Source organism: Entelurus aequoreus, linkage group LG14 (genome assembly GCF_033978785.1).
Source record: "Entelurus aequoreus isolate RoL-2023_Sb linkage group LG14, RoL_Eaeq_v1.1, whole genome shotgun sequence".
NCBI classification, from domain to species: domain Eukaryota; kingdom Metazoa; phylum Chordata; class Actinopteri; order Syngnathiformes; family Syngnathidae; genus Entelurus; species Entelurus aequoreus.
In genome coordinates, this window is record NC_084744.1 from 59,286,261 (window position 1) to 59,311,752 (window position 25,492).

At 37.8% G+C, this 25,492-nt stretch overlaps 1 protein-coding gene across 1 annotated transcript in view; it reads left to right on the top strand.

Moving 5' to 3' along the window:
• The window catches only part of LOC133665141 (MAGUK p55 subfamily member 7-like), a 93,029-nt gene that overhangs the window by 299 nt on the left and 67,238 nt on the right, over window positions 1–25,492 (top strand). Inside the window, exons 2-4 of the mRNA XM_062070364.1 lie at window positions 2,247–2,352; window positions 8,393–8,470; window positions 20,151–20,231. Coding sequence (XP_061926348.1) covers window positions 2,248–2,352; window positions 8,393–8,470; window positions 20,151–20,231 — 264 coding nt within the window. The 5' untranslated portion in view covers window position 2,247. The remainder of the gene's footprint in view (window positions 1–2,246; window positions 2,353–8,392; window positions 8,471–20,150; window positions 20,232–25,492) is intronic.

Below are 25,492 nucleotides of genomic sequence, written 5' to 3' on the forward strand. Positions count from 1 at the left end.
AAACAAAAATTGAGCTATTTGGCCACAATACCCAGCAATATGTTTGGAGGAGAAAAAGTGAGGCCTTCAATCCCAGGAACAGCATTCCTACCGTCAAGCATGGTGGTGGTAGTATTATGCTCTGGGCCTGTTTTGCTGCCAATGGAACTGGTGCTTTGCAGAGAGTAAATGGGACAATGAAAAAAGGAGGATTACCTCCAAATTCTTCAGGACAAGCTAAAATCATCAGCCCGGAGGTTGGGTCTTGGGCGCAGTTGGGTGTTCCAACAGGACAATGACCCCAAACACACGTCAAAAGTGGTATTGGAATGGCTAAATCAGGTTAATATTACAGGCATTTTTAGACACTTCGCATGTTTGGTTTAGGAGTTAAGTTGGAATACATTTGTATTGCTTTTTTCGCATTATCTCAGGATTTTAAAAACATTACTGTCATATTGAGTAAAAAACTACTTTTTGTGTTTGCAAGCCTTAAAAAAAGCATATGTTTCGAGTAAAACTCACAAGGATGCATTATTTCAGGCATTATTAGCCATTTTTCATGTGTGGTTTAGGAGTTATGTTTATATAACTGTCATATTGAGTGTGGCAGTTATACTGTCATATTGAGTAAAGAAAAAGTAACTTGTGTCTTTGTAAACCTTACAAAAGAAAATGTTTCTAGTAATACTCACAAAGATACATTTCCTCACGCATTATTAGACATGTTTCATGTGTGGTTTAGGAGTTATGTTTAAATAACTGTCATATTGAGTGTGGCAGTTATACTGTCATATTGAGTAAAGAAAAAGTAACTTGTGTCTTTGTAAACCTTACAAAAGAAAATGTTTCTAGTAAAACTCACAAAGATACATTTCCTCACGCATTATTAGACATGTTTCATGTGTGGTTTAGGAGTTATGTTTATATAACTGTCATATTGAGTGTGGCAGTTATACTGTCATTATGTGTAAAACCTAATTTTTGTATTTGTAAACCTTACCAAAACGCCTGATTCTAGTAAAACTCATAGATACATTATTACAGGCATTTTTAGACATAATGCATGTTTGGTTTTGGAGTTATGTTTATATAACTTTCATATTTAGTATGACAGTTATACTGCCATATTGAGTAAAAAAAAAACTTGTGTCTTTGCACACCTTACATTTTTTTTCCAGTAAAACTCACAAAGATACATTTCTCCAGGCATTATTAGCCATTTTTCATGTGTGGTTTAGGAGTTATGTTTATATAACTGTCATATTGAGTGTGGCAGTTATACTGTCAGAGTGAGTAAAAAAAACACATTTTTGTATTTGCAAACCTTACAAAAACAACTGATTCTCGTAAAACTCACATAGATTCAATATTACAGGCATTTTTAGACATTTTGCATGTTTGCTTTAGGAGTTGTGTTTGAATACATTTTTATTGCTTTTTTCGCATTAACTCAGGAATTGAATGAAGGTTTTAGAATGGCCTTCCCAAAGTCTCTGACTTAAACGTGTGGACAATGCTGAAGAAACAAGTCCATGTCAGAAAAGCAACACATTTTAGCTGAACTGCACCAATTTTGTCAAGAGGAGTGGTCGAAAATTCAAGCAGAAGCTTGTGGATGGCTACCAAAAGCGCCTTATTGCAGTGAAACTTGCCAAGGGACATGTAAGCAAATATTAACATTGCTGTACGTATACTTTTGACCCAGCAGATTTGCTCACATTTTCAGTAGACCCATAATAAATTCATAAAAGAACCAAACTTCATGAATGTTTTTTTTTGTGACCAACAAGTATGTGCTCACAAAACAAATAAGAGTTGTAGAAATGATTGGAAACTCAAGACAGCCATGACATTATGTTCTTTATACGTGTATGTCAACTTTTGACCACGACTGTACCTCATTGAATTAATAATGTTGCCTTATGGCAATTTGATGAATATAACAAATCACAACTGAATATTGCTCAGACTTAAAAACTAAGTTCTTACTTCCTTTTGATTGTACATAAACAGTAAAGTGTTCATGTTGTAATACCCCACACAACCAACAGGGGGCAGTAATAGCTTAGAAAATGGGCTCATTTACCTTTTATGAATTATCTCCAGCTTTCTCAGCCTCTTTTCCTCCATCCACTGTAGACATTTAATCACTTTTGATCTCTTTTTATACACAAAAACCACACAATTGTGAGGTAAACAAGAACGCAGTATATTCTGAAACATATTCCGCACAATCAGATGTCTCTGACCTTTCACCTTTGCAGCATGTTGTCATCAGCATCCACGCCCGGGTGCCGAGCGGACCAGGAGGAGCACTACCGCTTCCTCCACAGCATGTTGATGGAGAAGAAGCTGCACATGCTCTTCAAGGTAAGGATCCCTGAAAAAAAACAAAAATGTTCCTTAGTTTTTTTGGATTATGTGTAGTATTTCTAGTAAAAGGTGAATAAATGTCGAGTAACACTGTGGAAAAACCAACAGTAGCATTTAATATTCGCCTGAGAGTTCATTTCATGATACCTTTTGATGAAATGTAATGTAATTAAATACCCAATAGAATAGATTTAATAATTTTCTTTATTAAAAATGTGTAGAATTGTATCGGTATTAAACGCAGCAAGTAAACAAACTATTAGTGAAAAAGCTATCAGTAGGAATGGATATTTTTTTGGGCACCAAGCACCAATTCATGTAAAGTCCAACAGTGCCATGTTTTGGGTACCTAGGTTGCTCTTCGTATTCTGGCACTGCAGCAGCACTGAGAGCAGACTCAGCCAAGCTACCCTAGGTAATGTTGCAATGTTCAATGCCAACAAAGGAATTGACCAAAAAAATAGTAGTAAGGCTCCAGATGCTAATATACATTAATTTTGCTATTGACATGCTACTGATTAGCATTAGCGATTTTACATGGCGATTTATTCAAACACCGCTAAATTTTGTTAATTAAACTACAACTAAGATGGGCGTTACGATCAAACAGCTGGCGCAAAATAACATATTTTCCGGACTATGGAGCGCACCAGTATATTAACCGCACCCACTAAATTTTAGGAAACAATAAAAAATCCATATGTTAGCCGCACCAAACAGATATATACGCAGTGAAATTAATTATCTACACAAAAAAGATTCTGGAAATGTTTCTTTACATACCTTAATTGTTCCCAAACGGTGTCTGTAACAAGGCAGTAAAACGGCTGCTCAAACAAAACAGAAGTCATCGTCATGGACCCACTAGCTGCGGAAGCTAGCTCTCCAATCAGCTGAACAGACTCAATAACTCCACGGTGACGTTTTGGTGAATTTACTGAGGAATTTGTGAAACTGAATACTAACAGACACTCGTAAACGTGTTAGCATGTTAGCTAATGTAATGATGGTAGCGCCATTACATGACAATAGCACATACAAATATGCATGAGAACACTTCTAAAGACATCACACATGGGATGGTTTAGTAAGTATAAATAGTTTTAGTTATATTGTAAAACTTACAAACGTTGCTTGGAGTGATGAATGAAGAATCCATAGGGGTAGTTACGTTATGGACGGCCATCAGCTAAACAGACTCAATAACTCCACGGTGACGTTTTGGTGAATTTACTGAGGAATTTGTGAAACTGAAACAATACAAAAAGAATGCCGTTGTAAGTTAATAATACTAACAGACACTCATAAACGTGTTAGCATATTGCTAATGTAATGACGCTAGCGTCATTAGATCATGATAGCACATACAAATATGCATGAGAACACTTCTAAAGACATCGCACATGGGACGGTTGAGTAAGTACGAACAGTTTTAGTTATATTGTAAAATTTACAAACGTTGCTTGGAGTGATGAATGAAGAATCCATAGGGGTAGTTACGCTATGGACGGCAATCAGCTAAACAAACTCAATAACTCCACGGTGACGTTTTGGTGAATTTACTGAGAAGTTTGTGAAACTGAAACAATACAAAAAGAATGCCGTTGTAAGTTAATAATAGTAACAGACACTCGTAAACGTGTTAGCATATTAGCTAATGTAATGACGCTAGCGTCATTACATTGCGATAGCACGTACAAATATGCATGAGAACACTTCTAAAGACATCACACATGGGACGGTTTAGTAAGTATAAATAGTTGTAGTTATATTGTAAAATTTACAAACGTTGCTTGGAGTGACGAATGAAGATTCCATAGGGGTAGTAACGCTATGGACGGCAAGAAGACTGAACGGCACTCCAGTTGAGGAAAAAAAAACAGAAAAAAAAAAAGCAAAAACAATAACACCGTTTTATTTTACTTTTTACTATGGCGGTCAGCAAAGAAAAATCCATCGTCCTATATAGGAAGAAAGTAGCGCCTTATAATCCAGAATTTACAATACTTTTTCTAATAATCCTAGCATAGCTCTGACTCTACAGTGTGCACTCTAGTACACACTCACTTGCCACCAATGAGATATACAGTATTTGCAGATTTTAATACGATTAATACCTATTAAATGTTATGAATGTTAAAAACAAAGATATTGTTGACACTGAGAAATAGTTAATCATTTTCCACATGCAGTATGTTTATTATTGTTGTCACACTGCACTGTATCATACTTGAGGGCTCTTATTTTGGCGAGCTTAATATGAACAACACTGTCGATAGTCATGCACTGCAAAAAGTCAGTGTTCAAAAACAAGAAAAAACAAAACAAAAATGAGGGGTGTTTTATTTGAACTAAGCAAAATTATCTGCCAATAGAACAAGAACATTTGGCTTGTCAAGACTTTCCAAAACAAGTAAAATTAGTTAACTTAAATGAACTCCAAAATACCTTAAAATAAGTATATTCTCACTAATAACAAGTGCACTTTTCTTGGTAGGAAAAAAAATGAGACCTCTTTGCTCAATATGTTGAAAAATATTCTTAAATTACGTAAATGCTAGTGCCATTATCTTGACATAATGATATGCGCTCGGCATTACATTTCTTGAAACCAGCAAACTTATACTAAAAACTAATTTATTGTTCTTAATGGAAAGGCAACAAGGCAACCGCTTGTTACTCTCCGGGTCTCCTAGCCGCTCAGGCAAATCATATGGTCTAAAAATGCAGATTTTATGTTAGAATGTTTTACTTGTTTTAAGGGTTTTGGTCCTAAATGATCTCAGTAAGATATTACAGCTTGTTGCTGAGATTTGATGACTTATATTGAGTAAAACATGCTTGAAACTAGAATATCAACTGTTGCAAAGCTGTGTCATCAACACTCACAAGTATAAAACTACTTTTTTAAAGTAAAAATTTCTTATTTCAAGCATGAAAAAAAAAAATCATGATTTTGACACAATTGTGTCTCATAATTAAAACAGATGACAGCCAAATGGACTTTGCTCTTTTATTTTCAATGAAACAATAGAAAATACGTACTCATATAGTAGTACAGTTGGCACAGTACAGTAAACTGACAGTTAATATTTAAACATTTAACATGTGACATTTCTAACAATTTTGAACAGAAATAGTTCATGCACATTCAGATAAATTCTTCAAAATTACAATAAAAAAATATTTGGCCGGGGGCCGGGCTGTATATATGCGCACTAATTGACTGAAAGAGCACGCACTTGGCGCGATGATGTCATGTTATCGATAGAAAAATGCATTTTTAGACATTATGATTTGCCTGAGCGGCTAGGAGACCCCGAGAGTAACAAGCGGCTGCCTTTTTGCCTTTCCATTAAGAACAATAAGTTAATTTTTTTAATTTTAGTATAAGTTTGCTGGTTTCAAGAAATGTAATGCCGAGCGCATATCATTATGTCAAGATAATGGCACTAGCATTTACTTTATTTAAGAATATTTTTCAACATATTGAGCAAAAATGTCTCTTTTTTTTTCTACCAAGAAAAGTGCACTTGTTATTAGTGAGAATGTACTTATTTTAAGGTGTTTTTGGGTTCATTGAGGTTAACTAATTAGGGTTCGCATGTACCCTGTACAAAGGACTCCCACAGGGAGTCCTTTGTACAGGTACAAAGCAACCTATTGTTTCTGTAAGGTTTTATTATTATTCTTTATTATTATTCCGCAGCTTTGCGCACTACTTTGCCCCCCTTAACATGCTTCAAAACTCACCAAATTTGACGCACACATGAAAAAACACGAACAAAACTCTTTAGTCAAAAAACCAAACCCCAAAAGTCATAATTGCGCTCTAGCGCCCCCTAGGAAGAAAACTGTCTCTAACTCCCACTAGGAAGGTCGTAGAGACATGAAACAAAAACCTCTATGTAGGTCAGACCTACATTTCATAATTTCACATCCTCGGGCAAAAAACCAAACCCCAAAACTCTAAATTGCGATCTAGCGCCCCCTAGGAAGAAAACTGTCTCTAACTCCCACTAGGAAGGTCGTAGAGACATGAAACAAAAACCTCTATGTAGGTGTGACTTAGACCTACATTTCATAATTTCACATCCTCTGGCAAAACTCAAAATTGCGCTCTAGCGTCCCCTAGGAAGAAAACTGTCTCTAACTCCCACTAGGAAGGTCGTAGAGACATGAAACAAAAACCTCTATGTAGGTCTGACTTAGACCTACATTTCATAATTTCACATCCTCGGGCAAAAACCAACAGGAAGTTGGCAATTTCCCCTTCAACACAAAAAATGACTAAAAACAATAATTTTTGCCTCTTTGAGCTGTAATTTGACCCCCATATATATATATATATATATATATATATATATATATATATATATATATATATATATATATATATATATATACAGCCCGGACCCCGGCCAAAAATTTTTTTATTGTAATTTTGAAGAATTCATCTGAATGTGCATGAACTATTTCTGTTCAAAATTGTTAGAAATGTCACATGTTAAATGTTTAAATATTAACTGTCAGTTTACAGTACTGTGCCAACTGTACTACTATATGAGTACATATTTTCTATTGTCTCATTGAAAATAAAACAGCAAAGTCCATCCGTTTTAAATTACGAGAAAAAATTGTGTCGAAGTAATGATTTTTTTTTTTCATGCTTGAAATAAGAAATGATTACTTTAAAAAACTAATTTTTATACTTGTGATTGTTGATGACACAGCTTTGCAACACTTGATATTCTAGTTTCAAGCATGTTTTACTCAATATAGGTCATCAAATCTCAGCAACAAGCTGTAATATCTTACTGAGATCATTTAGGACCAAAACCCTTAAAACAAGTAAAATACTCTAACATAAAATCTGCTTAGTGAGAAGAATTATCTTATCAAACAGAAAATAAGCAAATATCAGCCTTATTTGAGATATTTCATCTTACTTAGATTTCAGTTTTTGCAGTGTGCCTCACTATTTGAGAAGCACCGGTGTACCGTGACCGTTTTGTGGTGTCCTTTAAAGCAGTGGTTCTCCACCTTTTTTCAGTGATGTACCCCCTGTGAATTTTTTTTTTATTCAAGTACCTCCTAATCAGAGCAAAGCATTTTTGGTTGGAAATAAGAGATAAAGAAGTAAAATACAGCACTATGTCATCAGTTTCTGATTTATTAATTGTATAACAGTGCAAAATATTGCTTATTTGTAGTGGTCTTTCTTGAACTATTTGGAAAAAAAGATAGGCTTTTATTTATATTTATAAAGGATTTTTGAATTGTTGCTATTTTTAGAATACCGTATTTCCTTGAATTGCCACCGGGAATATAGTATTCGCCTGCCTAGAATTACAGCCGGGTCAAACTCGTTTCCCAAAATAATTAGCGCATGCTTGGCACTTCCGCCGGGTCAAATATGAGTCATTAAATGACTCCCGCCTCTTGGTGGCAGAGGGTGCTAGTGATCCTTCTTGCGACTACCAGTACTGCAGAAGACCGGTGCTGCAGAAGAAGACAACAAGCAGCAAGCGTGAGTAGCGATTGTTTGCTTGCACTTTTACCATGGAGGATTACATATCTAAAATAAAACAGTTTTCTAAACTGGACTTTCAATCGAAGCAGGAGGTAATAATTAAAGGAATATCTCCAGAGACTTTTAGAACTGAAAAAGATAAGGAAGACTGCCTTTGATCAGAAGCAGCTGCACATGGACATCATTTATAAGTAAAGGTAAGACCATAATAACGTTTTTTTTTATTAAATGTGCTTTTCATGATAAGGTAAGCGCCAGAGTGAGAAGAGGTTTTAAAATAATTAGCGCATGCTTGCCCATCCCGCATGCTTTTGGTAAGCGCAGGAGTGAGAAGAGGTTTTAAATTAATTGGCTATTCAAGGAAATACAGTATTCAAAAAAAATCTCAAGTACCCCTTGGCATACCTTCAAGTACCCCCAGGGGTACGCGTACCCCCATTTGAGAACCACTGCTTTAAAGTGCATAAAAGAACTTCAACGCCATGCTTGAAACTGACTTCGCAGATCTACGAGCGACTGCGGCGCTTTGTGAAGCGGGCTCCCGTCCCCGTCGAGGAGCGTGCGAGCAGTCTGGCCTCACATGTAAGCTCCTCTCAAAACATCTTTTAGCAGACAAACACACACAGACATGACAGGATGACCGCGGAGGCAGGAGGAGAGATCGGTCATGCTTTTAACTGTTTCCTCCTGTGTTCATTCATTTCCCCTTTAAAAAAAACAAAAAACAAACCTCATTGTGATTAAAATCTATTTTACAAGAGTGACCTGGCCAACAACAACAAACAGTAGCAGTCACACACTATAGTTAAAAGCACATCTTACCTACAACATAACCATACAAACCCCAAAACCAGAGAAGTTGGCACGTTGTGTAAATGGTAAATAAAAACAGAATACAATGATTTGCAAATCCTTTTCAACTTATATTCAATTGAATAGACTGCAAAGACAAGATACTTAATGTTCGAACTGGAAAATCTTGTTACAAACCCCATTTCCATATGAGTTGGGAAATTGTGTTAGATGTAAATATAAACGGAATACAATGATTTGCAAATCATTTTCAACCCATATTCAGTTGAATATGCTACAAAGACAACATATTTGATATTCAAACTAATAAACTTTTTTTTTTTGCAAATAATCATTAACTTTAGAATTTGATGCCAGCAACACGTGACAAAGAAGTTGGGAAATGTGGCAATAAATACTGATAAAGTTGAGGAATGCTCATCAAACACTTATTTGGAACATACCACAGGTGAACAGGCTAATTGGTAACAGGTGGGTGCCATGATTGGGTATAAAAGCAGCTTCCATGAAATGCTCAGTCATTCACAAACAAGGACGGGTCGAGGGTCACCACTTTGTCAACAAATGCGTGAGCAAATTGTCGAACAGTTTAAGAAAAACCTTTCTCAACCAGCTATTGCAAGGAATTTAGGGATTTCAACATCTACGCTCCGTAATATCATCAAAGGGTTCAGAGAATCTGGAGAAATCACTGCACGTAAGCAGCTAAGCCCGTGACCTTCCATCCCTCAGGCGGCACTGCATCAAAAAGTGACACCAGTGTGTAAAGGATATCACCACATGGGCTCAGGAACACTTCAGAAAACCACTGTCAGTAGCTACAGTTCGTCGCTACGTCTGTAAGTGCAAGTTAAAACTCTACTATGCAAAGCGAAAGCCATTTATCAACAACACCCAGAAACGCAGCCGGCTCATCTAAGATGGACTGATGCAAAGTGGAAAAGTGTTCTGCGGTCTGACGAGTCCACATTTCAAATTGTTCTTGGAGACTGTGGACGTCGTGTCCTCTGGACCGAAGAGGAAAAGAACCATCCGGATTGTTATAGGCACAAAGTGTAAAAGCCAGCATCTGTGATGGTATGGGGGTGTATTAGTGACCAAGACATGGGTAATTTACACATCTGTGAAGGCGCCATTAATGCTGAAAGGTACATACAGGTTTTGGAGCATCCAAGCAACATTATCATGGACGCCCCTGCTTATTTCAGCAAGACAATGCCAAGCCATGTATTACAACAGCGTGCCTTCATAGTAAAAGAGTGCGGGTACTAGACTGGCCTGCCTGTAGTCCAGACCTGTCTCCCATTGAAAATGTGTGGCGCAATATGACACCTAAAATACCACAACGAAGACCTGAACAACTCAAGCTGTACATCAAGCAAGAATGGGAAAGAATTCCACCTGAGAAGCTTCAAAAATTGGGTCTCCTCAGTTCCCAAACGTTTACTGAGTGTTGTTAAAAGGAAAGGCCATGTAACACAGTGGTAAAAATGCCCCCGTGACAACTTTTTTGCAATGTGTTGCTGCCATTAAATTCTAAGTTAATGATTATTTGCCCCAAAAAAATGGAAGTTTCTCAGTTGGAACATTAAATATCTTGTCTTTGCAGTCTATTCAATTGAATATAAGTTGAAAAGGATTTGCCATTGTATTCTGTTTTTATTTACCATTTACACAACGTGCCAACTTCACTGGTTTTGGGTTTCGTAAAGCACAACAAAATGATTCAATAAAAACAATTTAAAAACATGTACAGTGCCCAATAAAAACAGCTTCTCAATTTTTTTTAAATGGCATGAAATTCTCCCAAAGTGACGAGTTCAGGTAGCCTCAGATCCTTTTGTAATTCATTCAGCAAATCGGAAGCCTTTTTTATTTTTATTTTTTTACAAAGACTTGTGTTGGCTCTAGGAATCAGCGCACCAGGAATGTCCTGTGAACGCAAACTGTAGCGACTGGAGTCTCGACACATAAAAGAACATAAATAAGGGGGAACCACACTGTCACACAGAAGCAATGAAAGTGGCACAGGACTGTAAACCGTAGGAAATATTTGCATAGAATTACCATTAGACTCTGTCAAGTGTATCTGAAAGCAGATACAGCGTGATTTTTCAACAGGGAGCCTGAAACTCCCCCAAAGTGATGAGTTCAGGTAGCCTTTAGATCAGGGGTCACCAACCTTTTTGAAACCATGAGCTACTTCTTGGGTACTGATTAATGCGAAGGGCTACCAGTTTGATACACACTTAAATAAATTGCCAGAAATAGCCAATTTGCTCTATTTACCTTTAACTCTATGTTATTATTAATAATTAATGATATTTATCTTTGTGGAAACACTGATCATCTTAATGATTTCTCACAATAAATATATATAGAAACAGATAAATATCAATATGCAACACTTTTTAAAAATATTTTCTCTTTGTGCACATTTTTCAAATTGAACATTTTCAAATGATCACTTCTAAGACAGTCTTGTGAAATCACAATTTTAACTAGCTAGCCACTAACATTTTTTTTAACAAATCATGAATTACTTTGCACCATGTTTGTACAAATAATAACTCATGTAAAATACAAAAGTAAATTTTCAAATTTTTAAATAAATCATGTCACACTTTGAACTGGACACCAAATCTGTTATCTGTTTCTTTGTCAGTTAGTGAAGACCAAGTCTTTAAAATATTTTCTTGGATTTTCAAATTCTATTTGAGTTTTGTCTCTCTTAGAATTAAAAATGTGGAGCAAAGCGAGACCAGCTTGCTAGTAAATAAATACAATTTAAAAAAATAGAGGCAGCTCACTGGTAAGTGCTGCTATTTGAGCTATTTTTAGAACAGGCCAGCGGGCTACTCATCTGGTCCTTGTGGGCTACCTGGTGCCTGCGGGCACCGCGTTGGTGACCCCTGCTTTAGATCCTTTTATAATTCATTCTATGACTATGGAGTAGCAAATCTGAAGGCTTTGTGTTGGCTCTAGGAATCAATGCCCTGTGAACGCAAACTGTAGCGACTGGAGTCTCGACACATACAATAACATAAATAAGGGGGAACCACACTGTCACACAGAAGCAATGAACGTGGCACCAGACTGTAAATTGTAGGACATATTTGCATAGAATCCCCATTAGACTCTGTCAAGTGTATCTGAAAGCAGATATGATTTTTCAACAGGGAGTTTGGTCAGTGAGGACAGTGCACGGGCTGCTAAAGTCATTTGGTGTAACGTTTCACTTTGGACCGACACAATTAATTTCACATTTAAGACAAAGTGACAGCGCCCACACACACACACACACACACACACACACACACACACACACACACACACACACAGCGTGGCACACACCCCATCTGTGATGTGCGTCATGTTTCATACACACTTGTACCCGCTCCAGCTCTTTTATCTTGTCTCTGCAGTTTTTTTTCCACACTGACCATCAACTCCTATCCTCGTCTCGCTCCCGTCGCTTCTGATTGGGTCCGACAAGCACTCTCCGCCTGGCTTAAATCATCAGAACCTACTGGAATGGGCCAAACCACGGGCCTGTTTCCCCTCAGAGACGCTTCTGTTTGCTCGCAGTGGAAACTAATGACCTTCATGCTTTGTGTCTCGGGAGTGTGCCTCGACATCTTGAAGCAGTAGAAGTCATTACTGTAATACGCTTGACAAGTGGGCGACGGCGCACAGTCGCTGGCCGCCTGGCGGTCACGGCTGCTCTATTTTATCTGTCGCCACAGCTGTCGTGTAGCCTTGAAGACGCCGGAGCTGGTGCTTTTTCCAACAGGAGTCGCAATGAGTTGAACGGGGCCGTATGAAACACTGATGATGTGTCACTGTCGTCCGAATCCTCTTGTTTGCGTCGAGTTAGTGCAGTACAAGAATGAAGCGTCTTAGTAAATACTAGGGTTGTACGGTACCGCAATACTAATGAATCATATGTTTCACCTGACCACAGAACTTTCCTCCAGAAGGTCGTATCTTTGTCCGTGTGATGTCAGATGAAACAAAAATTGAGCTATTTCGCCAAAATACCCAGCAATATGTTTGGAGGAGAAAAGGAACACCAAGCCTACCGTCAAGCATGGTGGTGGTAGTATTATGCTACGGGCCTGTTTTGCTGCCAAAGGAACTGGTGCTTTACAGAGAGTAAATGGGACAATGAAAAAGGAGGATTACCTCCAAATTCTTCAGGACAACCTAAAATCATCAGCCCGGAGGTTGGGTCTTGGGCGCAGTTGGGTGTTCCAACAGGACAATTGTCAGGTTCGAACACCGATGACATCTATTTAACAAGACAAGAGGCAAAGAATTAAACAGAGACAGAATTCAATTTGGACTCAATATTGAGGAGAGTCGTCTGTACACTGTACCCTTTTACAGGATTACCTCCAAATTCTTCAGGACAACCTAAAACCATCAGACCGGAGGTTGGGTCTTGGGCGCAGTTGGGTGTTCCAACAGGACAATTGTCAGGTTCAAACACTGACGACATCTATGAAACAAGACAAGAGGCAAAGAATTAAACAGAGACAGAATTCAATTTGGACTCAATATTGAGGAGAGTTGTCTGTACACTGTACCCTTTTACAGGATTACCTCCAAATTCATCAGGAAAACCTAAAATCATCAGCCCGGAGGTTGGGTCTTGGGCGCAGTTGGGTGTTCCAACAGGACAATTGTCAGGTTCAAACACTGACGACATCTATTAAACAAGACAAGAGACAAAGAATTAAACAGAGACAGAATTCAATTTGGACTCAATATTGAGGAGAGTCGTCTGTACACTGTACCCTTGTATAGGATTACCTCCAAATTCTTCAGGACAACCTAAAACCATCAGACCGGAGGTTGGGTCTTGGGCGCAGTTGGGTGTTCCAACAGGACAATTGTCAGGTTCAAACACTGACGACATCTAAGAAACAAGACAAGAGGCAAAGAATTACCAGATATTCACTTCTATCAGGACTCTAAAGTGGACTGTGAGTATTATACTGATGAACAGTTTAATTCAAATGTTAAAATGGAAGGCTTTTCTGTGATTCATTTCAACAGCAGGAGTCTTTACAGTAACTTTTCCAAAATTAAAGAGTATCTTAAACAAATACAGCAAAGGTTTACCATAATAGCAATTTCAGAAACTTGGTTGAGTGATAGTAAGGAATTACTGGATGGATTAGAGGGATATGAAATGTTTTGGCAAAACAGGATGAACAAAAGGGGAGGAGGTGTTGTATTGTTTGTGATGTCCTCTCTCAAATGTAGGCTGATTGCTGACATGACAACTGCTATTGACAATCTGATGGAATGTGTAACTATTGAAATCAGTGTTGAAAGATCCAAAAACATATTAATTAGTTGTATTTATAGAACTCCAGGATCATGCATTGATCAATTTAATAAGAAAATGTTTGAGTTATATGAAAGACATAATGATAAGGTGATCTTGATTTGTGGTGACTTCAACATTGATTTGATGAAATTTAATGATCACATGAAAACCACTGATTTTGTTAATCTTATGTTCAGCTTGAGTTTCTTTCCACTAATTGTAAAACCTAGCAGAATAACAAAGGACAGCTTAACACTGATTGACAATATTTTTATAAATGTATTTGATGGGAATAGAAAAAGTGGACTCTTAGTGACTGATGTAAGTGATCACTTGCCTGTCTTTACAGTGATGCAAATGAACAAGGAGACAAACTTACAAACAAAAAGACAAATAAATAACTTTGTTAGAATAAAATCACCAGAAGCAGTTAAGGCATTCAAGGCTGATCTTTTAAATCAGGATTGGCAAAATGTTTTTGTGGAGGACACTAATGAAGCATACGATACATTCCTGGATATATTTCTGACACTTTATGACCATCATTGTCCATTGAGAGAATATAAGCAAAATACTAAAAACAGGGAGAAACCATGGATAACAGGGGGTTTAGTAAAAGCCTGTAAAAAAAAAAAAAGGCTTTACAAGGAATTTATTAAGCATCGAACAATAGAAAATGAGGACAAATATAAAAAGTATAAAAACAGATTGACATGTATCATGAGGCTGCAACAAAAAAACTATTATGAACAATTGCTGCATAAACATAAAAATAATATAATTGAAACCTGGAATGTGCTTAATACAATGATTAAAAAATCTAGCAAAAAGGATTTTACAGCTTATCTGGTAAAAGATGACAACTCAATTATTGAAAATATAGAAGAAATAGCTGAGGAATTCAATAAGTTTTTTGTGAATGTTGGCCCAAATTTGGCAAAAAATATAAATTTTAATATGAATGATGAGAAAAAGTTCAAGCGTGTATCTGACATTAAAAATTCAATGTTTCTTGGTGGAGTTTGTGAAAGTGATGTGTTAGAAGTGGTCAGAAAGTTTAAAAACAAAAAATCTGTCGATGGTAACAACGTGGATATGTCACTTGTTAAAGAAGTGGTGGATTGTGTCCTGAAGCCGTTTACTTATATATGTAATAAATCTTTATCAACTGGAACTTTTCCTGACAAAATGAAAATTGCTAAAGTTATTCCAATTTATAAAAATGGTGATAAACACATGGTCTCAAATTATAGACCTGTGTCTCTACTACCTCAATTTGCAAAAATTCTTGAGAAATTATTTGTAAATAGACTTGATCAGTTGATTGACAAACATGAGCTAGTGAATGATCAGCAGTATGGCTTCAGGAGTAATCGATCTACATCCCTAGCAGTGATGGACTTTGTAGAAAACGTAGCTACAGCAATAGAAAAGAAACAACACACCGTTGGAGTATTTATTGACTTATGTAAAGCTTTTGACACAATCGATCATTCCTTACTTCTGCAAAAATTGGAAAACTATGGCATAAGAGGTGTTTCACAACAGTGGTTAAGTAGTTATTTAAGCAATAGATCTCAATATGTGGAAATTAATAAGACTAAATCACAGCCAAGAAGAGTAACTTGTGGGGTGCCACAAGGCTCGGTATTGGGACCTAAGTTATTTATACTATATTTAAATGATATTTGTTCAGTGTCTAATAAATTGAAATTTATTATGTTTGCAGATGATACAAATGTATATTGTTCAGGAGAAGACTTGAAGGAAGTGTTGAGGATAATAGAGGTTGAGTTGATTCAGCTAAAAAAATGGTTTGATATTAATAAGTTATCATTAAATGATAAGAAAACTAAGTTTATGGTGTTTAGTGGTGCAAGGACAAACTGTGAAGCAAAATTAAAATTAAATCAAGTGGAAATTGATAGAGTATATGAAACTAAATTCTTGGGAATAATAATTGATCATAAATTATGTTGGAAACCGCATATTGAATATATAAAGGGAAAAATATCCAAATCCATTGCTATTCTTTATAAAGTAAAACACATGCTGAATAAGAAATGTTTGCATATGTTATATTATTCTTTTATTTTTCCATATTTAACATATTGTGTTGAAGTTTGGGGAAATGTTTATAAAACAAACGTAGACCCAATAATTAAACTTCAAAAAAGGGTCATTAGAATAATAAACAAAGCGTGCTACTATGAACATACCAATCCATTATTTATAAGTTCTAATGTGTTAAAATTTTCAGATATTGTGTTTTTAAAAACAATGGAAATTATGTTTCGAGTAAAGAACAACAGCCTTCCAGCTTGTATTCTTAGGTTATTTCAATTAAGAGGAGTAAACTATAATTTACGGGGGATATTGGTTTTCGAAATATGTAAAGCAAGAACAAATACAAAATACAAATGTATTTCAGTTTTAGGAGTTAAATGGTGGAACAAGCTCAGTGATGAGTTGAAGACATGTACTTCTTTGTTAAGGTTTAAGAAAACATTGAAAGGTGAAATAATTGAAAATTATAAAATATAGCAACGATTACTTTCATCCCATTGATTTTTTTTTTCTTTTTAATGTTGATGTTCCAGGTAATCTTATTTTCAGTGAAGGTATAGGATAGGCAAATATAAGCCTTGGCTTCAGCCTATTCCTTTTTCGGTCATGCTTTTTTCTTTTCTTTTCTTTTTGTGTGTAAATGTGTATGATTGTTATATATGTATAATTTGTACTGTACTGTCACACAAAATGGTTAATGGTTGATCATATGACCGAAATAAACTTATTTCATTCATTCATTCATTCAATTAAACAGAGACAGAATTCAATTTGGACTCAATATTGAGGAGAGTCGTCTGTACACTGTACCCTTGCACAGTATCTCAGCACGCTCTCCCAAAAGATTGCACGCCTCCTTCTTTTATTTTGGACCCTCCCCGACCACCTGGCCACCGCTGTTTCCAAAGGACAAAAAGTTCACAGAAAAGGTCGTAAACAATTCACAGAAAAGGTCAGTTCAAAAAGAGTTTGTAAAATAGTTCAAAAAAAGTTCGTAAAATACTTCAAAAAGACGTTCGTCTGGAAATTGGGCAGATCCTGTCATCTCTCCGCTTTGAAGTCCTTGGGTTAGAACAATATCTTCCTGTTGATTTCCATACATGAAAGAACACAGGAACACCTTCATCTTGCTTTCCCCCCCTACACAGTGGAGTTTTACGAGCCTTACTCTTGGTAGGTTCCAAAGACAGCTTTTGTCTTCTTGCCCGGAACTCATTTCAACACAAAGTTTTTTGTGATAACTTACAATTATTCTAACAACAATGACCCAAAACACACATCAAAAGTGGTAAAGGAATGGCTAAATCAGGCTAGAATTAAGGTTTTAGAATGGCCTTCCCAAAGTCCCTGCCTTAAACGTGTGGACAATGCTGAAGAAACAAGTCCATGTCAGAAAACCAACACACTGAACTGCACCAATTTTGTCAAGAGGAGTGGTCAAAAACTCAAGCTTGTGGATGGCTACCAAAAGCGCCTTATTGCAGTGAAACTTGCCAAGGGACATGTAAGCAAATATTAACATTGCTGTATGTATACTTTTGACCCAGCACATTTGCTCACATTTTCAGTAGACCCATAATAAATTCATAAAAGAACCAAACTTCATGAATGTTTTTTTGTGACCAACAAGTATGTGCTCCAATCACTCTATCACAAACAAATAAGAGTTGTAGAACTGATTGGAAACTCAAGACAGCCATGACATTATGTTCTTTACACGTGTATGTCAACTTTTGACCACGACTGTACAAGCAGACACGGTGTGTAGACAGAAAAGGGAGAACGGACGCATTTTGGCTTAAAAACTAACGATAAAGGTGAAGTTATAACACTGAAACGCCCTCAGGAAGAGGTGCTTTAAGACATGGCTAGCTAGCTAGCGGCTAAAGTCCAGCCGCTGTCTGCAGTGTTTTAGCTACTTCTAAATCACTAATCCTTGTCTCCATGGCGACAAATAAAGTACGTCTCTTACAAGTATCATCCCTGCAGGACGAGGAATAGCTAAAACATGCTTCAGTACACACCGTAGCTCACCGGCGTCACAATGTAAACAAACGCCATTGGTGGATCTACACCTAACATCCACTGTAATGATACCAAGTACAGGAGCGTATCTAGTCGATACTACTACGATTAAATTACTATTTTTTGGCATCACAACATCTTCTTTCGTCCATCCATCCATCCATCTTCTTCCGCTTATCCGAGGTCGGGTCGCGGGGGCAGCAGCCTAAGCAGGGAAGCCCAGACTTCCCTATCCCCAGCCACTTCGTCCAGCTCTTCCCGGGGGATCCCGAGGCGTTCCCAGGCCAGCCGGGAGACATAGTCTTCCCAACGTGTCCTGGGTCTTCCTCGTGGCCTCCTACCGGTCGGACGTGCCCTAAACACCTACCTAGGGAGGCGTTTGGGTGGCATCCTGACCAGATGCCCGAACCACCTCATCTGTCTCCTCTCGATGTGGAGGAGTAGCGGCTTTACTTTGAGCTCCTCCCGGATGGCAGAGCTTCTCACCCTATCTCTAAGGGAGAGACCCGCCACCCGGCGGAGGAAACTCATTTCGGCCGCTTGTACCCGTGATCTTGTCCTTTCGGTCATAACCCAAAGCTCATGACTATAGGTGAGGATGGGACATAGATTAACCGGTAAATTGAGAGCTTTGCCTTCCGGCTCAGTTCCTTCTTCACCACAACGGATCGATACAGCGTCCGCATTACTGAAGATGTTGCACCGATCCGCCTGTCGATCTCACGATCCACTCTTCCCTCACTCGTGAACAAGACTCCGAGGTACTTGAACTCCTCCATTTGGGGCAGGGTCTCCTCCGCAACCCGGAGATGGCACTTCACCCTTTTACGGGCGAGAACCATGGACTCGGACTTGGAGGTGCTGATTCTCATCCCAGTTGCTTCACACTCAGCTGCGAACCGATCCAGCGAGAGCTGAAGATCCTGGCCAGATGAAGCCATCAGGACCACATCATCTGCAAAAAGCAGAGAACTAATCCTGCAGCCACCAAACCGGATCCCCTCAACGCCTTGATTGCGCCTAGAAATTCTGTCCATAAAAGTTATGAACAGAATCGGTGACAAAGGTCAGCCTTGGCGGAGTCCAACCCTCACTGGAAACGTGTCCGACTTACCGCCGGCAATGCGGACCAAACTCTGGCACTGATCATACAGGGAGCGGACCGCCACAATCAGACAGTCCGATACCCCATACTCTCTGAGCACTCCCCACAGGATCGAATGCCTTCTCCAAGTCCACAAAACACATGTAGAAATGGTTGGGCAAACTCCCATGCACCCTCAAGGACCCTGCCGAGAGTATAGAGCTGGTCCACAGTTCTACGACCAGGACGAAAACCGCACTGTTCCTCCTGAATCCGAGGTTCGACTATCCGGCGTAGCCTCCTCTCCAGCACACTTGAACAGACCTTACCGTTTAAAAAAAAATTATATTATGTTTATAAAGTCAGGAAATATGTCCCTGGACACATGAGGACTTTGAATATGACCAATGTATGATACTGTAGCTACTTGGTATCGGATCGATACCCAAATTTGTGGTATCATCCAAAACTAATGTAAAGCATCCAAACAACAGAAGAATAAGTGATTATTACATTTTAACAGAAGTGTAGATAGAACATGTTGAAAGAGAAAGTAAGCAGATATTAACAGTATTTGAACAAGTAGATTAATAACTCATTTTCTACCACTTGTCCTTAATAATGTTGACAAAATAATAGAATGATAAATGACACAATATGTTACTGCATATGTCAGCGTGGGTTCCGTCCGGGTACGCCGGCTTCCTGCCACCTCCAAAGACATGCACCTGGGGATAGGTTGATTGGCAACACAAAACTGACCCTCGTGTGTGAATGTTGTCTGTCTATCTGTGATGAGGTGGCGACTTGTCCAGGGTGTACCCCGCCTTCCGACCCAATGCAGCTGGGATAGGCTCCGAGCTATAGCAAATGGATGGCTGGATGGACCAGAAACGTATAATAGATGACATTCTCCCTGTTGTTTGTATTTCCAGTTTCTCGAAGACCTGGTCCAACATGAATGGAGAGAGGAAGTCAAAGAACTGTCGGCCCTGTTCTCCAAACCTCACTTGAAGGTAAAAGTTGCATCATGCAAAACTTGGGTGAACGGCGAGAAAAGTGACAAAAAAGACTGAGATAGTTGAGGAATGCTCGTCAAACACTTATTTGGAACGTCGCACAGGTGAACAGGCTAATTGGGAACAGGTGGGTGCCATGATTGGGTATAATAGCAGCTTCCATGAAATGCTCAGTCATTCACAAACAAGGACGGGGCGAGGGTCACCACTTTGTGGACAAATGCGTGAGCAAATTGTCGAACAGTTTAAGAACAACATTTCCCAACAAACTATTGTAAGGAATTACGGCCCGTAATATCATCAAAAGGTTCAAAGAATCTGTAGAAATCACTGCACGTAAGCGATAATATTATGGACCTTCGATCCCTCAGGCGGTACTGTATCAAAAAGTCACATCAGTGTGTAAAGGATATCACCACATGGGCTCAGGAACACTTCAGAAAACCACTGTCAGTAGCTACAGTTCGTCGCTACGTCTGTAAGTGCAAGTTAAAACTCTACAATGCAAAGCGAAAGCCATTTATCAACAACACCCAGAAACGCCGCCGGCTTCGCTGGGCCCGAGCTCATCTAAGATGAGTTCAAGTGCTCTGTGGTCTGACGAGTCCAAATTTCAATTTGATTTTGGAAACTGTGGACGTCGTGTCCTCCGGACCAGAGAGGAAAAGAACCATCCGGATTGTTATAGGCGCAAAGTTGAAAAGCCAGCATCTGTGATGGTATGGGGGTGTATTAGTGCCCAAGACATGGGTAACTTACACATCTGTGAAGGCGCCATTAATGCTGAAAGGTACATACAGGTTTTGGAGCAACATATGTTGCCATGCAAGCAGCGTTATCATGGACGCCCCTGCTTATTTCAGCCAGACAATGCCAAGTCACGTGTTACAACATAGTAAAAGAGTGCGGGTACTAGACTGGCCTCCCATTGAAAAGGTGTGGCACATTATGAAGCCTAAAATAGCACAACGGAGACCCCGGACTGTTGAACAACTTAAGCTGTACATCAAGCAAGAATGGGAAAGAATTCCACCTGAAAAGCTTCAAAAATGTGTCTCCTCAGTTCCCAAACGTTTACTGAGTGTTGTTAAAAGGAAAGGCCATGCAACACAGTGGTAAAAATGCCCCTGTGACAACTTTTTTGCTGCCATTAAATTCTAAGTTAATGATTATTTGCCCCAAAAAAAACATCTGTGAAGGCACCATTAATGCTGAAAGGTACATACAGGTTTTGAAGCAACATATGTTGCCATCCAAGCAACGTCATCATGGACGCCCCTGCTTATTTCAGCAAGACAATGTTACAACAGCCATAAAATTCTAAGTTAATGATTATTTGCACACAAAAAAAGAAGTTTCTCAGTTTGAACATTAAATATCTTGTATTTGCAGTCTATTCAATTGAATATACACTACCGTTCAAAAGTTTGGGGTCACATGGAAATGTCCTTATTTTTGAAGGAAAAGCACTGTACTTTTCAATGAAGATAACTTTAAACTAGTCTTAACTTTAAAGAAATACACTCTATACATTGCTAATGTGGTAAATGACTATTCTAGCTGCAAATGTCTGGTTTTTGGTGCAATATCTACATAGGTGTATAGAGGCCCATTTCCAGCAACTATCACTCCAGTGTTCTAATGGTACAATGTGTTTGCTCATTGGCTCAGAAGGCTAATTGATGATTAGAAAACCCTTGTGCAATCATGTTCACACATCTGAAAACAGTTTAGCTCGTTACAGAAGCTACAAAACTGACCTTCCTTTGAGCAGATTGAGTTTCTGGAGCATCACATTTGTGGGGTCAATTAAACGCTCAAGATGGCCAGAAAAAGAGAACTTTCATCTGAAACTCGACAGTCTATTCTTGTTCTTAGAAATGAAGGCTATTCCACAAAATTGTTTGGGTGACCCCAAACTTTTGAACGGTAGTGTAAGTATTTGCAAATCATTGTATTCTGTTTTTATCTACCATTTACCCAACGTGCCAACTTCAGTGGTTTTTGGTGCTCCTAATTCCCAACGCTTAATCTGAAGGCCCGAATTCATATCCAACGAGCTACTCTGATCATGTCCAGGAGTTAACGAGGCTTTGGCAATTACTTTCTGACTCTTGGCAAATTAGCTCCAGTTGATTGTCCCTCTCCTTTCTCCAAATAGAAAGGCGCTGCTTTCTCTCAACCGCGTTGTGTTTATTAGTTCTCACCGGCGTGGAGGGCCAGGTAGAAAGAAACATGACCACAAGCGCCCCTGCGAGTGAACTGAGAACTCGCAGGTTTGTTTGAACAGTCCTAATGACCTGCTTGTTCTTGGCCCCGGCTCAGGTGCGCACACGTAGAAACCGCCGCCGTTTTAAGGTTCCGTCATGTGAATAAACGTTTTGTTTCTTTCGTGCGAGCAGAGCAACTGTTGACGGACACCGGGATAACAAGTACACTAAGTGACGGTTCACGGTGACACCCAGACCTAAATACCACGGCTGTAACTTCACATAGCCATTTTCTCCGGCAAAATAATGTTTTCCGACGAACAAACATGGGATTTTGACGAGGCAAGACGAATACCCGTCTGGTAGAAAATAGACTATACAGTCATAGTTTCTTTCAAAACACGACACGTTTGAGTAGAGACACTTGGCGGTGTCATGAGTTCTCGCAGGTGGTCCAAAGGTCGGCTGTTCATTCCAACCATAACCACATTTTTGGCATGTTGCTAAATGCTGCATTTGCCTTAATGTGCTATAATGCATCACATCACGCAGGCCAGGCCAACTTTCTGCACTCGGTCACCTCCCGATCACCTTTGATCAGGCAATAAGGCTCGCTGTAGGTGCACCTGCTCTTTCCGCAGGAGCGCCGTACGGGGCGAGGAGCGCCTAAGGGCCCATGATTGACAGGGGCCTTAGATCCATAAAAGGAAAACAGCACAAATATTTATATTGGTAATATTTTACTGAAAATCAACCCTTTGTTGTTTAAAATCTACCATATGTAATAAAACGGAAAGTACACGGGTCCGTGTACCTTCCGTTCATTCTATTTCCAATTCTTAAATGCAAATCAAAAAACACATTTCGGGTCATTTTTTTTGTGTTTATCTGGAAAAATACAAATCCATAAAAGCAAAACAGCATTTTTATGAAAATCAACCCTTTTTTGTTTGTTTTAAAATCTGCCATATATAGTAATAATCGAAAAACGGCCCTAATTGTATTTTTTCATATGCCTTTCAGAATTGGAAATAGAATGATGGTACACGGACCAGAAAGGCTAAAATACTGCTTCCGGTTCAATTTGTCATCACACAGATAACCACGCATTTTTGCAAATTTTTTCGATTTTTGTGTTTATCTGGAAAAATAAAACTCCATAAAAGGAAAACAGCACAAACTCCAATTTTATGGCGATATTTTAATGAAAATCAACCGTTTTTTGTTTGTTTTAAAATCTGCCATATATAATAAAAATCGAAAAACGGCCCTAATTTAGTTTTTTTTAAATTTGCGTTTTAGAATTGGAAATAGAATGAACGAAAGCTACACGGACTATAGGCAAAAATACTGCTTCCGGTTCAATTTATCCTCACACAGACAACCACAAATTTTTGCAAATTTTTAGCGTCATCACACAGACAACCACAAATTTTTGCACATTTTTTAGCGTTTATCTGGGCAAAATCAAATCCATAAAAGCAAAACAGCACAAAATCCAATTTTATGGCAATATTTTAATAAAAATCAACCCTTTTTGGTTTGTTTTAAAATCTGCCATACATAATAAAAATTGAAAAACTGCCCTAATTTTTTTATTTTTTATTTGCGTTTCAGAATTGGAAATAGAATGAACGGAAGGTACACGGACCGGAAAGGCTAAAATACTGCTTCCGGTTCAATTTGTCATTACACAGATTTTGCCTTTTTTTTTTGTTTATATGGAAAAATAAAAATCCATAATAGGAAAACAGCACAAAATCCAATTTTATGGTAATATTTTAATATAAAATATACCTTTTTTTGTTTGTTTTAAAATCTGCCATATATAATAAAATTTTTTAAAAAAGGGCCCTAATTTAGTTTTTTTAAATATGCGTTTCAGAATTGGAAATAGAATGAACGGAAGGTACACAAACCGGAAAGGCTAAAATACTGCTTCCGGTTCAATTTGTCATCACACAGATAACCACGCAGTTTTGCAATTTTTTTCGATTTTTTTTCGATTTTTGTGTTTTTCTGGAAAAATACAAATCCATAATAGGAAAACAGCAGAAAATCAAATGTTATGGTAATATTTTAATGAAAATCAACCCTTTGTTGTTTAAAATCTACCATATATAATAAAAAACGAAAAACGGCCCTAATTTAGTTTTTTGATTTTGTGTTTAAGAATTGAAAATAGAATGAACGGAAAGTACACGGTTCCGTGTACCTTCCGTTCATTCTACTTCCAATTCTGAAACGCAAATCAAAAAGTAAAATTAGGGCAGTTTTTCGATTTTTATTATCGATGGCAGATTTTAAAACAAACAAAAAGGGTTGATTTTCATTAGAATATTCCTTTTATGGAGTTTTATTTTTCCAGATAAACACAAAAATCGAAAAAAGGTTAAAATACTGCTTCCGGTTCAATTTGTCATCACACAGATAAACACGCATTTTTACATTTTGCATTTTTTTTATTGTATTTTTTATCTGGAAATTTTTGTATCTATCTAAGGAAAATAAACCTTTTTTTGTTTGTTTTAAAATCTGCCATAATTAATAAAAATCAAAAAACAGCCCTAATTGGAAATAGAATGAACAGAAAGTACACGGACCCGTGTACTTTCTGTTCATTCTATTTCCAATTCTTAAATGCAAATCAAAAAACACATTTCGGGCCATTTTTTAAATTTTAATTTCTGAAACAATAGATGAAAATTTTTTCGATTTTTGTGTTTATCTGGAAAAATAAAAATCCATAAAAGGAAATTAGTGCAAAATCAAATTTTATGGCAATATATAAATGAAAATCAATCCCTTTTTGTTTGTTTAAAAATCTGCCATATATAATAAAAATCAAAAAACAGCCCTAATTGGAAATAGAATGAACAGAAAGTACACGGACCCGTGTACTTTCTGTTCATTCTATTTCCAATTCTTAAATGCAAATCAAAAAACACATTTCGGCTAATTTTTTCGATTTTTGTGTTTATCTGGAAAAATGAAAATCCATAAAAGGAAATCAGCGCAAAATCCAATTTTATGGCAATATATTAATGA